Source organism: Marmota monax, unplaced genomic scaffold (genome assembly GCF_021218885.2).
Source record: "Marmota monax isolate L192 unplaced genomic scaffold, Marmota_monax_Labrador192_F-V1.1 WCK01_AAM20220418_F8-fsc00006, whole genome shotgun sequence".
Taxonomy (NCBI): Eukaryota; Metazoa; Chordata; class Mammalia; order Rodentia; family Sciuridae; genus Marmota; species Marmota monax.
Genome location: NW_026693712.1, coordinates 17265100 through 17281620, shown reverse-complemented (window position 1 = coordinate 17281620; position 16521 = coordinate 17265100). Strand labels below are relative to the sequence as shown.

At 39.6% G+C, this 16521-nt stretch overlaps 1 protein-coding gene across 1 annotated transcript in view; it reads left to right on the top strand.

The window, feature by feature from the left end:
- Positions 1-16521, top strand: part of LOC124103523 (uncharacterized) — a 78160-nt gene that overhangs the window by 35395 nt on the left and 26244 nt on the right. The window contains exon 5 of the mRNA XM_058584375.1: positions 10249-12696. Coding sequence (XP_058440358.1) covers positions 10249-12696 — 2448 coding nt within the window. The remainder of the gene's footprint in view (positions 1-10248; positions 12697-16521) is intronic.

The following is a 16521-nucleotide window of genomic DNA, read 5'->3' as shown; positions in this document are numbered from 1 at the left end:
TAAGACACATCTATAGTAACTTTTTCTGAAGGGTATGCTAAATTTTTACCTTTTTTATTGCTCTGAGTATTCAGCACGGTCTCTTTATTCTGGCTGAGTGAAATTCAAATGGTCCCAGTCCCATGCTATCTCCAAGAATTCTTCAATGTATAGCTCTCTGGAGTTTGTTGTTTGCCCAGCTTTGAAGGAATACCCATCTGTGAATGCTCAGATTATTATTCAGCCAAAGACTCAAGGAGATCTCATCCAGATTTCTGGAGTTATTTGTGTAGCTTCATTTTCTCAGTATTCTTCTGTTCACAGATTCTGACTGCTTTAGTCTCTTCAAACTCGAATCTGTATCCATCAACTCGACTAAACCTGTTGTTTTTCTTTAAATTCCTCTTTTCTGTCTCATGGTCTGAAAGTTGCTTCAAGGCAAAAAACTGGATATTCTAGTTTAGAGATCTTCATTTACTTTCTTTCTCTCTTGTGTTGTAGTCCTGTACTGACTTTTGAGCCAATGACTAGAAGTATTTTTTCACGTATTTTGATCAGTTTCCTAATTGTTTACAGTGGTATAGCTAGTTCTACAAGGTTAAAAGAAAAAAATTATATATCCTGAAAGTTATTGTTATGGTTTAGATATCAGATGTCCCCCTAAAGCTCATGTGTGAGACAATACAAGAAACTTTAAAGGTAAAATGATTGGGTTATGAGAGCCTTAACCAAGTCAGTGCATTAATCCCCTGATAGGAATTAACTGGGTGGTAACAGAAAGAGACTATAGACTAAAGATAAAATATATAACCCAAAGGCACACACCTCCCATGACCCACATCCTCCATCCATACACTACCTGCCTACAGTCTCTCTCTGCTTCCTGGTGTCATGGCCTGGGCCACTTTCCTCCACCACACTCCTCTGCCATGATGTTCTACCACACCTTGGACCCAGACCAATGGAGCCAACCACTGAGGACCGAGACCTCAGAAACTGTGAGCACCAAATAAACTTTTCCTCCTCTAAAATTGTTCTTATCAGGTGTTTCGGTCGCAGCAGCAAAAAAGCTGACTAAAATAATCATTCTATATCAATATACAGGAATCTTCATTTTTTAAAATAGCTTCATAAAATTCCATTCATCACACACATATGACAATCTGTGATATAACCAGTCTGCATATAATCAGTCTATAATTTGTCATTTAGGCAGTGTCTAGTATTTTTGCAGTTACAAATAATGTTTCAATGAATAACCCAGTGTATATGTGTTTTTGTCATTTTTGAGGCACATATTCAGAATAAAATCCTAATAATGTGATTATAGGGTATATAGGGATATGGCATTTTGATAGATCTATTTCCTTCAATATAGGCTCTACCATTTTGCATTCCTACAAACAAATAAGAATGCCTATTATCTCATAGTCTCATCTATGTGGTGTGTTGTCAAACATTTAAAAACTTTTTGCCAATCTGATTAGTAAAAAAAGAAATCTCAACATAATTTTAATTAGAATCTCTCATGAGGTTGGTTAGGTTTTTATATGTTTAAGAACATACATATACATATATATATGCTCTTAAGCCTATTTAACCTCATGAGAGATTCTAATATCTTATTGGTAGATTATATGTACTAGTGGGATTCATCATGCCATATTTGTAATGCACATAACATAACTTGGTCAATCTCATTACACAGTACCTTCCTTCTATTAGGTTTTTAAGTGTTTTGTCCTAAAATTATAAAATATTGCTTATATATTAGGGATATTATCTCTTTCCAAGATATATAAGTTGCAAATATTTTCTCCTATGTCATTGCCTTTTGATTATGCTTATGCCATTTTTTATGATGCAAAATTTTCCTCCTTTTTTAATATTTATTTTTTAGTTGTAGTTGGACACAATACCCTTATTTCACTTATTTTTTTTTAATGTGGTGCTGAGGATCAAACCCAGGGCCTTGCACGTGCGAGGTGAGAGCTCTACCACTGAGCCACAACCCCAGCCCTCTCCTTTATTTTTATATGATCAAAAAATTGATCTTTTCTGGTATTTTAGTTAGGTTTTGAGTCAGAGTTAGAAAGCCTTTCCCCACATTTAGGTTATAAGAACATTCATCACTGTTTTCATCTAGTACTTATATGACTTTTTGGTTTTTACATTTAAATTCCCAATCTATTTAAAGTTTATTCCTGCATGGGCTGAGGTTTGGATCTAAGTTTATTTTTTCTAAATGGCTATCCATTATCTCAACACTATTTATTAAAAGCTTCATCTTTGTCCCAGTGACATGAGATAGCATCTTTATCATGTACTAAAATTCTATAATGCCAGAAAATTTTAATGATCAGAAAGTTACATTTTTTCTTCTTCAAAGTTATAAGTATATAATGAATTACTTAATTTTAAAAAATAAATAACTTAAACATACAAGGCTACTCATTTGGTGAGAAAATAATAATTTAGATAACAATGTAATAGCAACATGCTGGGACAAAATTAAAGCTAGCAAATTCTATCTCTTTGAGAAGAATTTAGGTCTCTTGGAAGATTTTCATGTGGACAAATTTAGTAATAATTTTGCAGTAGTTTCCTGATCCATTTAAGCTTTGTGATGTAATAAACAGTAAGAGAGTAATGTGATCAAGACTAGAAAATAGCACATGGGAAAAATTATAAACATCTTTTTTCTTAAGTTTTTTACCTCTAAAATCATTGTTGCTCCAAAATATTTTGATGTGATGATTTCTTATTATTCAAAGATTAGATAGGATGGAGAGCTTATAAAACAACTTTTTTTTTCAGTATTGGGAATTGACCCAGGGCCGTGCACATGCTAGGCAAGTACTATCACTGAACCACACCTCTAGCCCTTAAAACTTATTCTTAAAATTCACAGGTCATCTGTTCAAATCAAAGAATTAAAGTGTGAAAAAATATCCATGTAAACTTCAGATAAATATTTAAGGCTAAACCAGATTCTTCACCAAATCCCTGAATCTCCCACCTAAGTATATATTTGTTTGCTAATAAGATTATCTTTATATTCCATTTTTCCTCAGATGATTCCTTCATTTATCCTTAGAATGCTCTTCAAATAGATAAACCAAATTGAAAGATTACTCGATGATATTTAGGATTTTAAAGAGTATTATGTATAATTTTTCTTGAGTTCAATGTTGAATAGGATTTTCTGATATTACTGATCCTATGGGAATAATATCAGGTAATTAGGCAATTACTCAGTGTTAAAAATTAATATCAGGTAATATTTATTGAGGGTTTCCCCTGTTCCAGGCAGGGCCATCTTCATGGGCATGTGACCTGTGCAGTTACACAGGCTCCACACCTGGGGACCCATGCTTGGAAATCACCTGCTCTTGGGTTAATGCTCTACTGTAGCATCTTGAAATTCTTAGTACTTTTTAACAAAAACAAACAAACAAACAAAACTCTCTATTTTTATTCTGCATTAGCCCCACAAATCATATAGCTAGTCTGAGTGCCAAGCACTATTTTTAGCAATAAAAATAAATAATGTAGACTTTTTAAAAGAAGCCTCACGTTTCTACATGTGTGAAATGGATCTTAGAGAGCAAAAGAGGAAGTAAGAATATCAAAGAGAAAGCTCTCACAATGTTTAAGGTGGCTTTGACTCAAGTGGTGGCAGTAGACAGGGAACATAATTGATGGTTTCAAAATATATTTTGGAGGTAGTAAGCATTGACATGGATTGGTGATGAATTGGACATGGGGTTGCAGATGTTTAAAATGATTTCTGAATTTCTGATTGGACTAGAGGATGAGGAAGTTTAGAGAAAACAGATTTTAGGGAATAGTCAAAAGCTGGATTTGACATTATGGTAAATAAAAGAAACTAGATAGAAAAGATTAAATATTTTAGATCTCTCTCTCTTTCTCTCCCTCTCTCCCTCTCTCTCCCTCCCTCCCTCCAACCCCCTCTTTCTTTCTCTTTATTTCTTTCTAACCTGGGGCTCAAACCCAGGGGGCCTTTGCTTTTCCTAGGTAAGTGATCTACCACTGAGCTACATCCCCAACTCCACTTCTTTTTCTAATAAAAGGTATATTTATCTAGAACCATTCAGAATGTCAAGAAAACAGCTACAGCTTTTTTTTCCCCTTCAATTACAGAGTGGTGTTCAGTTAGCAAAACAATTATTCATATAAACTACATCAGAGATAACTAAAGATGGAAGAACTACCATCCCCATATTTAATTAATTTTTGCTGTGTACCAACAAGACCCTGCTTTAAATACCCATGACCATTTACAACCCCCATATTATATCAGGCAAAGTTTATGATAATTGGAAATACCATCCGGACAGGGCAATCAAAAGACACATTCAGCCAAGTGTGGTGGCATATCCCTATAATCCCAAATACTTAGGGGGCTGAGGCCAGCCTCAGCAAGTTAGCAATACCCCATCTATGAATGAATGAATGAATAAACAAACAAACAAACAAATGTCTGGGGATATAGTTCGTAGTAGGGCACCCTTGGGTTCAATCCCTAACACACAACACACACACACACACATAACACATTCAGTAGTGTATTAACTGTACAAAGTAAACATTGCAGAGTTTAAAAACAAATGCTAGCCTCACATTTCACATTTCAAAATTTTTCTCTAAAAGGAGTAAGTTGTGTACAGGGGGCTTAAATGCTTTGTAGATAAGCAAAAAAGTATGATAGAACTAACTTTCATCATCATCTTTCTCTCCTCATCTTCCTTCTCTTAACTTTTTTAAAAAAGTTTTTAGCCTTTATGATCCCCTTTTGTGCAGTATTAGGCTTTTATTTAGCCTGGTATTAAACAATATCCTTTCCACATTTTTCCTTCAACTTAAAGACCTTCTTTTCATAAAGCTGTTCGTCCTCTATCTGCAGCAGTGTTATTCCATATCTTTCCCAGTTTCTTTGCAAGATCTTTAATGGACAGGTCAGGATATTCCTCTTTGATTTTGGGGTGATACTCAGAAAAAATAAGAAGGCTGAAGCTTTTGGGGTATATTGGAAACATTGAACTTCTTCCCCCTCCTTTTAATAGGGAACTAGATTTTCATTTCTCTTTTATACAGGTCTTGTCTACCTTTGCCCTGTCTTCAACATTTCCTTTCTCTTTAGCAGATGTGGTCTTCCACCTAAACATTTTTTAGAAAGTCTGAGAAGTTGACCTAAGCATCTGGGTGCTTCTTGTGCTCTCTCAGCAAGTTTGCACAAAGAACGCATGTGAGGACACTTTGCCTCTCAGCTTCTCAGGATCTCCTCTGCCTATGTGTAGTTATTTTTCCTCAGTGAGGTACAGAGTTGCTTAGTGCCCCTCTGACTCTCACTTGCCCCAGAGCCATCTCTATAGAGTTCAATGTACTGCAATGGCTGTCTGTAATTCCTCTTTAATAAAATTTCTATAAAAGACAAAGCCATGGGGCTGGGAATATAATTCAATTCTACAGTACTTGCCTTGCATGCATGAGGCTTTGATTTGATCCCCAGTGTGCACATGTGTGCACACAAACACACACATACACACACACAGACACACAAAGTGCCTACTGGGCTAAATAACAGGGATACAAGTTGTCACAAAATGCCATAGTCCCTGTACTGGAGTTTGTTTGTGGAAAAGTCAGGCATTATTCTTAAACAAAAAAATAATTATATAATTTTAAATTTACTATGTTCAATGTGAAAAAAAAAAAGGTGTGAGAGAGTTCAACAAAGGATCCTGGTTTTAACTGAGGCCTACTAGAAGACTTCTATTGGGAAATAACATTTGAACTGACCTGAAAATTTTTTTAAATTAGCAAAGCAGAGGAAAAAAGGTGAAAGAAGCTTTCCTGGGAGAAGAACAGTCCATCAGAAGGCTTCCTTAGGTTATGATCATACTGAAAGAAGTGAAATGGAATATGGGGAGGGAAAAGACATGGAAATTTGGATACTATGCAGAGGATTTTTTTTTTTTTCAGAAAATCTCATGTTGTTCAACATCAGCAGGCAGAAGGAACAGGAAAATAAATAAAAGTGAGGTTATCACAGAAAAGCTAACTTATTACATTAATTAGGTTTTATGAGAGATTATACATCATATATATTTTTTTGAGAGAGAGAGGTTTTTTTAATATTTATTTTTCAGTTTTCGGCGGACAAACATCTTTGTATGTGGTGCTGAGGATCGAACCTGGGCCGCACGCATGCCAGGCAAGTGTGCTACCTCTTGAGCCACATCCCCAGCCCCTATACATCATATATTAATGGTCTCATCAATAATGATTCCCATCTATAATCAACATTTCAAAAAATGGAAGTTTGGGGGCTGGGGTTGTGGCTCAGTGGTAGAGCACTAGCCTTGCACATGTGAGGTACTGGGTTCAATCCTCAGCACCACATAAAAATAAGTAAAGATATTGTGTCCATCTACAACTAAAATTTTTTTTAAATGTAAGTTTTATACAAATATATATATAAACAATATGTTGCTTATTCTTTAATTTCTAAATCATACTCATTCACACACTGATTGCCTGAAATATAAATAAACATTATTTTTATGATAAGGCAGAATATCTACATTATCTCAACTATACAAAAAGAAAAACAGGTCCAAAATAGGTTTAAGGGACTTCCTTAGTTAAAACTGCAAAACTAAGTACATTGGGCTGGAGATATAGCTCAGTTGGTAGAGTACCTGCCTCACATGTACAAAGCCCTGGGTTCAAACCCCAGCATCACAAAAAAAAAAAAAAGAATAAAAAGAAAATGAGTATATTTATAAATATATATTTAAATCCCTGCATTTCCATTCCACTTTTCTTTTTGGAGGGATCGTGGGAGCTAAATTTTATATAGATAATATCTGCTCTTATATTTCCATTCATATTAAAGACATCACTACCCTGTCACTCAAGCCAAACCTCCTCTCCTTTACCAGCCCCCCACCTCTAATCATCAAGTGTTAACAAGACATCTTCCTAAATTTCTCTGGAATGGATCTCTTCCTTAGTTTCCTTTTGCAAGTCCATTTCTTCATGAGTCTGTTATGTGAGATTTTAATTGCTCTGTCACAGTTTTCTCTTCTTCAGTCAGTGGTGACAGCTCCAGATCTGTTGCTTTTGTAGTTCTTGTATCATGGTCATAGACTTATTCAAAGTAGCATAAATGCAGCTCTTAGACTCTTTCTGCTCAACAGCAACTTGTTTAAAACGTGCATATAAAGATTGATAGCAGAGACTTCATCGCTGACAATTCCTTTAGCACAGTAACTGGATTTTTCTGGCCTGCTGAATCAGGATGATTTGTCTTGATTTCATATTCCAGCCTATACTGAATGTAATCCAGATCAGAGTCAGCTTTCTGGAACCCAAAACTTGTATACTTCAATGCTCACGGCCATTTCATTCATAACAGTCAAAACATGGAGACCGAAAGTCCAAAATCGTCAGTTCCAGCTTATCGACCTCCGCCTCCATGTTGAAAAGTTCAAGGATTTGGTATTTTATTTCAAGACCAGTACAACCTACTGAGGAGCAGCTGGAAGATTATAGGATCCAATTAAAATTTTAGAACATTCACCTTAGCTACTGTGGAGAATAAGTTCCAGAAGTTTCTACTGGTTTATGAAGAGGTCTTACAAAAATTATGGGCCTTATTATCAATGGGAAAACTGCTTAAATTTTTAAAGCTGTTTTTCACAAGGTACAATGTGCATGCCTTTTAATCCCAGCAACTTGGTAGGTTGAGGCAGGAGGATTACAAGTTTGAAACCAGCCTTAGCAACTTAGTGAGATCCTGTCTCAAAATAAAAAAGGGCTGGGATGTGGCTTAGTGGTTAAGTGCCCCTGGCACTATTTATTTACAGATATCTGTCTTTAAATAAAAAAATAGCAATTTTTCAAAATCCAGATTGTGAATTAATTAATGGTAAATGGAAGAAAAAGAGATTGATAAGTTAGTATAACCCACTGAATAACTCACTAGATTAGTGCGTCTCAAACTTTAAGGTTTTGAAATCACCTAGGTATTTTGTCAAAATGTAAATTCTGCCTCAGTAGGTCTAGAAAGAATATTTCCTCATTTCTAAAAAATTCTCGAAACCTATGCCATTGGTTCTCAAACTGAGAGTAACACATGACTGGGTTATATTTAAAATTTTTATTGGTTCTTTTTAGTTATACCTGACAGTAGAATCCATTTTGACATAATTATACAAACATGGAATATATCTTGTTCTAATTCAGATTCCATGAAATTCTGATATATTCTGTCTTCTAATGCCTATCAGGCTTCGGAGTGGTCTGGCCAATTGTGAACTTACGCATTTGAAATTTGGGGTTTTAGCTGGGCGCAGTGGCATAGGCCTATAATTCTGGCAACTCAGGAAGCTAAAGCAGGGGGATTGTGAGTTTGAGGCCAGCCTCAGCAATTTGTCAAGACACAGCAATTTTGTGATACCATGTCCAAAATAAAGAAATAAAATTTAAAAAGGACTGGGGTGGGGATGTAGCTCAATGGTAAAACATCCCTGGGTACAATCCCCAGTACCAAAAAAAGGGGGGGGGGGCGTGGAGAAGGGTACTTAAGAGATAAATTGAAGTGTTGAGGACATGGGGAAACAGATCACATGGCTTCTCATCAGAAAATATATAAACTTACTACCTATCTGTATATCTAACCTATCTGCCTACTTCTTATTCAAGATTCAGTTACTCTTCGGAAAGCACTATATGCAATCAAGTGATGCCCAAGACAAGTATATAGGAAAAGTATGCGGCTCTAAAACTTTACATTGAGCATCTAGTGGGGTGCTTTGCATCATGAATTGAGGTTAATTCTGTACTAGGCACTTGACCTGTCTTATTAATTTAATAGGATAGGAATCCAGGAACCCTTAGAGGTTTGTTTCTTATCCAAGGCATACAGTTCAACTCTGACTTATTTCATAATTGATTCTCTTATTCATTATCCTGAGAATTGCTATTTTGTTTGGTAACTACAACCCTAAATGTAGAAAATTCAGGGCTCTTTATTCTGTGGCTAAAGCCTTTAGTTTTCTCTAAACAGTTTGTGGAACTTTGCTGTCATTATCTCAACCATTTTATAAAGGTCCTAGATGGTGTACAAACCTAGCTTTTTCTTTCCCACCCCACCCCCCACTCTTTCTTTCTCTCTGTGTGTGTGTGTGTGTGTGTGTGTGTGTGTGTGTGAATATTCACTAGCAATATAACTTCTCCTCGTGGCATAGGAACCCAAGATCTCAAGAAAAGAGTTGATCAAGAGAAATGTTTGAGAGATTGTATTCTAACCAATTGAGATTATGCTCCTTGGCAAAGACAGGGTAGGGAAATTTCACGTTGCTTTCTAGTTAAGAAATGAAAGCTGAATGATGACATCCAGTTTTAAAAGAAATAAAATCTGAATTTTATTTTAAAATTTTATAAGGCAGTGAAACCAAACAGCATTTCTGCTCCTCTTGATTTGCTCTATGAGGAAGTTACAGGGAACTCTACAGTTCATTTAAAAAGAAAACTGATTTTATTTTTCTTGTTTGGTGCTGGGGCTCCAACCAAGGGGCCTCATTCATGAGAGGCAAGCACTCTACCACTGAGCTGTACCCCCAACCTATAAAACTGATTAACATCTCCACAGAAATACTAAATTCCTTTTACAAGTAGGGTCCAGCTATTTATCTGTCCTCTAACCAAGTTTGTTGGCGTCTTTACCCACACAAAGTTGTGTAGATTGTGGTTTGGTTTGATCTCTCTTCTTGTGATCAAAGAAAGAGATAAAAACGTGTTTAGTAGGTTCTGATTTGGCTTGGAGACTCGCAGAAGAGCTAGCTTCACCGTCGCGTGGTTGGCTTTCCAGGCTGTGGTAGGACTTCCCTCAGTACCGATAATACAAGGCGCTCTGGCCGGAAACTCTGGAAGGCCGCCAAAGAAAAGTGAAGTTCCTGGCGCTAGCGCGAGTCTTGCTCCGAGAGCCCCGCGCTAGCGCATTCTTCGTGCAGTTATTGGCTGGGACTCTGTGTGCCGCTGTCGGCCAATGAAGTCGCTGGAGATCTGGCCCCGGCCCGTCCCCTTTCTGCGCCCCGGGATGAGGCAGAGGCTGTACAGCCGGCGAGCAAATCAGCGGCACCCAGAAAGCCATGTCCGACTCGGTGCCTAGCGCCCAAGCGCTAACCCGCTGAAAGTTTCTCAGCGAAATCGCCGGGACGATCTGGAACCCGCTGAGAGGAACTGCTTTTGAGTGAGATGGTCCCAGAGGCCTGGAGGAGCGGACTGGTAAGCACCGGGAGAGTGGTAGGAGTTTTGCTTCTGCTCGGTGCCTTGAACAAGGCTTCCACCATCATTCACTATGAGATCCTGGAGGAAAGAGAAAAGGGTTTCACTGTGGGTAACGTGGTCGCAGACCTTGGTTTGGATCTGGGCAGTCTGTCAGCCCGCAGGCTCCGGGTGGTGTCCGGAGCAAGCCGTAGGTTCTTTGAGGTGAACTGGGAGACCGGAGAGATGTTCGTGAACGACCGTCTGGATCGGGAGGAGCTATGTGGGACACTGCCCTCCTGCACTGTAACTCTGGAGTTGGTGGTGGAGAGCCCTCTGGAGCTGTTCAGCGCGGAAGTGGTGATCCAGGACATCAACGACAACAATCCCGCTTTCCCTACCGGGGAAATGAAATTGGAGATTAGCGAGGCTATGGCGCCAGGGACGCGCTTTCCGCTCGAGAGCGCGCACGATCCCGATGTAGGAAGCAACTCTTTACAAACCTATGAACTGAGCCACAACGAATACTTTGCGCTTCGCGTGCAGACGCGGGAGGACGGAACCAAGTATGCTGAACTGGTGCTGGAGCACTCCCTGGACCGAGAACGAGAGCCAAGCCTCCAGTTGGTGCTGACGGCGTTGGATGGAGGAACCCCAGCTCGCTCCACTAGCCTTCCTATTCGCATCACCGTGCTGGATGCGAATGACAATGCGCCTGCCTTCAATCAGTCCTTGTACAGGGCGCGCGTCCCGGAGGATGCACCCCCTGGCACTCGCGTTGCTCAAGTTCTTGCAACGGATCTGGATGAAGGCCTCAACGGTGAAATCGTTTACTCCTTCGGCAGCCACAACCGCGCTGGCGTGCGGGAACTATTTGCCTTAGACCTTGTAACTGGGGTACTAACAATTAAGGGTCGACTGGACTTCGAAGACACAAAACTCCACGAGATTTACATCCAGGCCAAAGACAAGGGCGCCAATCCCGAAGGAGCACATTGCAAAGTATTGGTAGAGGTTGTGGACGTGAATGACAATGCTCCAGAGATCACAGTCACTTCCGTGTACAGCCCAGTCCCTGAGGATGCCCCCCTGGGGACTGTCATAGCTTTGCTCAGTGTAACTGATCTGGACGCTGGTGAGAACGGGCTGGTGACTTGCGAGGTTCCACCAGGTCTTCCCTTCAGTCTTACTTCTTCCCTCAAGAATTATTTCACTTTAAAAACCAGTGCAGTCCTGGATCGGGAGACAGCTCCAGAATACAACCTCAGCATCACCGCTCGGGATGCGGGATCACCTTCTCTCTCAGCTCTGTCGACAGTGCGGGTTCAAGTGTCCGACGTCAACGACAACCCTCCACAATCTTCCCAATCTTCCTACGACGTTTATGTTGAAGAAAATAATCTTCCTGGGGTTCCAATACTAAACCTAAGCGTCTGGGACCCCGACGCCCCACAGAATGCTCGCCTTTCCTTCTTTCTCTTTGAGCAAGGCGCTGAAACCGGGCTAGTGGGTCATTATTTCACGATAAATCGTGACAGTGGCGTCTTGTCATCTTTAGTGCCCCTGGATTACGAAGATAGGCGGGAGTTTGAATTAACAGCTCATATCAGTGACGGGGGCACCCCGGTCCTGACCACCAACATCAGTGTGAACATCTTTGTTACTGATCGCAATGACAACGCCCCCCAGGTCCTCTACCCGCGGCCTGGCCAGAATTCGGTGGAGATGTTGTCTCGAGGTACCGCTGCAGGCCACGTGGTCTCGCGGGTGGTAGGCTGGGATGCGGATGCAGGGCACAATGCCTGGCTCTCCTACAGCCTCTTGGGAGCCTCCAACCAGAGCCTTTTTGCTGTGGGACTTCACACAGGTCAAGTCAGTACTGCTCGCCCAGTCCAGGACACGGATTCGTCCAGGCAGACCCTCACGGTCTTGATCACAGACAATGGAGAGCCATCGCTATCCACTACCGCTACCCTGACGGTGTCCGTAACCGAGGAATCTCCAGAAGCCAGGGCCGAGTTCCCCTCCGGCTCTGCTCCCCGGGAGCAGAATAAAAACCTCACCTTTTACCTACTTCTTTCTCTAATCTTGGTCTCTGTGGGGTTCGTAGTCACAGTGTTGGGAGTTATCATATTCAAAGTTTACAAGTGGAAGCAGTCTCGGGACCTATACCGAGCCCCAGTGAGCTCCCTGTACCGAACACCAGGGACCTCTTTGCACGCGGACGCCGTGCGGGGAGGTCTGATGCCACCGCACCTTTACCATCAGGTGTACCTCACCACTGACTCGCGCCGCAGCGACCCACTGCTGAAGAAACCTGGGGCTGCCAGCCCGCTGGCCAGCCGCCAGAACACTCTACGAAGTTGCGATCCCGTGTTCTATAGGCAGGTGTTGGGGGCAGAGAGCGCCCCTCCTGGACAGGTAAGGGCTAGCAGGTCATGCCTGAAATGTTTTGTTTTTGTTTCCTGCACCATGTTTGGGAAGGTTTGGATTGGGGCTGTTTTAAACGATGAAGACGCTTTTCTCATTATGTGTACACACTTTCATCTGGTCCTTCCTAGATCAAACTTAGTGCCTTTGGGAGGTAGTCAGCCATTAGAATGTGATTTGTAGTTCCATTTCAGGGTGAAGTTATTTGCCTCCTCTGTGGACCAAATTTACACCCTCAACCCTCAATTACCATCACAACTAAGCAATCTTGCTATTATGCACCTGAGCTATAATCTAAGATCTCAGCACTCCGAATTTAGCTTGGCATCATTTGTTTTGGGAAACACCTGCTGGATACCTCTAACCAGTGGCAGCTGGTAGGAATACAATATACCTCATTCGTCCTTTTCAAATGATTGCTATATCTGCATCAAAACTAAAGTTTCTTTGATAACTTTCATTTGCCAACACAGATCCTCTATCTCATTCTCAGATAATTATCTATGAATGAAATAAAATTCTAGGTATCCTTTAAATTCATTTTAAGCATGCTACTGGAAATAATGGGTGTGTTATTTGCCACATAATTTTATGTTATAACAGTAACGCATGAACACTGTAGGGAATATAGAAAATACAAAAAGAGTAAAATTTAAAAGTAACTATAATCCCCAAACCCAAAGATAATCACTGCTAATTATAAAAGTAATGATTTATTTTGGAAAAAAATCCAGGCAAAAGAAAGAATATAGAGTACAAATGTGCCTCTACTGTTATTCCTACCCCCTCTAGCATTATTTTTCTTAAGTATACATATAATGTGAGAGGTAGATGAACTCATTTCCTTAGAAGGATAAAGCATTCATTCATTCATGCTGGCATGCTGATGACTACAGGGCCTTTGCCTTGGAGAGAAACCTACACAAACTCTCAATTGTGGGAGAACCTCTGTTATTTTGTCATTAAGTGCATTATTTTGTTACTAAGTATAATATTACTATCAAATCTTGAATTTGGCAGTTAGACAAGGCTTTTACCATAGGAGTCCTTGACCAAGTTACTTACTCTCCCCTTTAAGCCTCTTTCTCATGTGCAAAAAATAACATGGGTTTTATAGGACTAAAGCATGATGCACTGTATGTAAAGTGTTTAGCACAGTGCCTGGCATGTCACAGCTATTAAAAAATTACTAGTTATTTCTATTACTACTTTTATTCTTCACCCACTCAAAATTCTTAAACATACTTTTGACATGAGCAAAATGAGGAGAGCCTAAAATAACAAAGTAGAATCATATATGGAAAGGCTAAGAAAGGATGAAAGCCAGATAGAAGCACCTGCTGCTCTTCTGGTCATCCTAAAAACAACTGGCATTTTCCCTAAAACAGTGTTCTCAAACTTGGGTGCACCTTAGGATCAAATAGGGATCTTGTAAAAATTCTAAATCCCAGGTCACATCTCAGACACAATTTCTGGGGGTGGGGCACAGACATTAGTACCTTTTTAGTATTTTCAGGTGATTCTAATGTATGAACACTGAAAACCACTGCCCTAGAATCTGCCAGTTCATTATTTGCATATTTATGAAGCAAAATGTCATTCTGGCATTCACAGAAACAGGAAGCAGCTATATTGAGTTAGTTCCAACTTAAAAAAAATACTCTAATGACATTTCCCAACTTTTGATTATTATATAGGATAGCTCTAGAAGAGCACTATAGGAAAGACATAAGATGATATTTCAGTTATCTAAATAGAAAAATCTCCCTAAGCCACTAGTACCTGGGCCATTGGGTTTCTTTTGGGTGTGACAAAAATTTTTCAGTATCAGATAGTGTTAATGATTGCATCAACTTGCTGTAGTTGAATATACTAAAAACCATCAAATTGGACACTTTGACATTTTTAAAATGTGAACTGTATGGTATGTCAACTATATCTCAAAAAACCTGTTTTAAAAAAGTGTACAGGTGGGGCTGGGAAAGTAACTCAGTGCCTAGCATACAGGAGGCCCTGGCTTTGATTTGCAGCACTACAAAAAAACAAACAAACAAACACAGAAAAACAGAATCTGGAGATGACAGTATCAAATATCTGGCATAAAAATTTGAGTATGTTGTATTAAAGTGTTGTGATGCTCCAATTCTAGTAAAACAGGCTGGGCTTTTTTAAATGTGAAATTGCAAGTATAGTACTATACTAATTGTTTAGCTTCAGACAAGTCTCTTGAGCTCTCAACTACATTTTTATCATCTATAAAGACAATACTTACTTAACAAATATTTAATAAATATTCGTTGAGTTGATAAATGCTAATATTCACCATTTTATTATCACCCCTGTGTGTTAGACTCTGTAAAAGATCAAAGGACACTGTCTGCCCTTATGGTATACAGAATACCACAGGAGACAAACAAGATAAAAGGAAAGAAAATGGGTTCTGAATTACAGAAGAAGCAGTGGCCTCAAAGAGGAAGAAATACCTAAGTCAGCCTGAGAAATCAGGAAAACTTTATAGAGGCAGTCATGATGCTTGAGCCAAGAACTGAAAGATGAGTAGTAGCTTATCAAATAGTAAAGGGGAAATGGGTCAGGAAGGAGCCTTTGCAGGAAATTCCATGTGTGAGATAAGGGTATTTTACTATTGTTGGACTATAAAGCACGTGTGTAAAACAGTCTTTGCAGGCCATGAAGTGAAGCAAGTAGGCAGGAATACCTGAATTACCTTTTAACTGTGCCAAGGGGTTTTCATTTTATTCACTATAGATGATAGTCAATTTGAACTGATACACACACACACACACACACACACACACACACACACACGATGTCATCAGGATCTTCTGTTTGCTTGCTTTAGAGAGATTATTCTGGTAGTCATAAGTGAAATACATTGGAGACATTGGGAAGAGAGACAAAGGCTATTGCAGTACTTGAGAGGATTGATAAATGCTTGAACCAGCACAGTGGCAGGGCAGACTACACTAAAATGACTCCAATAAAATCATCAGAACTTGTTGACTGACATGATATAGGAAGAGAGGGATGGGAATGAGCCAAGAATGACCTCCCCCCCCCCACCCCCTACACAGAAACTCCTTGAATTCTAAGGTAGCTGGGTGAATGATGATGCCACTTACTGAGATAGTGAATTCTGGCATAAACACTTTGGTAGACCAAGATGTTTTACATCTCCATAATTCCCATGGGAAGAGACTTAAGGGGTGAGTGTGTGTGTGTGTGTGTGTGTGTGTGTGTCAGGGCTTGTTTTATTTTGTTTTTATATAAGAATACAGATGCCAGATCCCTTTCTTTGTAACTAGAATGTCAATTGCTGGCCTCACCATAGTAAAAAAATATGTATGTATTCCTGAAAATCAAAGGTTTGGGGGAAATGAGGGGATTGTAAGAACACCGTTTTTTTGTTGTTGTTGTTTGTTTGTTGTTGTTGTTGTTGTTGTTGTTTTCCTGGTTTTGGCTGCCTGTAGTAACCTAGTTAAGAATTTGGATGAATTAACATATATCATGTCCAGATCAAGTTGCATTTTTCTCTGTCTCTGATGCGTTTGCCACTCAGATTACAGTTTGGAGGTACCTACAGTTTAAAATTTATTGTGTTTTTGCTCTTGTGCAAAGGTAGTAGCCAGGCTGCTAGGAGGTCTGGATGACAGAGGGGGTGGGGTGAGATCAAGTCTCCAGCTACAAGAGATCCCCTGGGGCTAAGTGAAAAGCTTGCTCTTTTGAAATGGTCTCTGTTGGTAATTAACAACATATCAAGAACACCACTGGTGTCAAATAAAGAGGATTTGTAGGCAC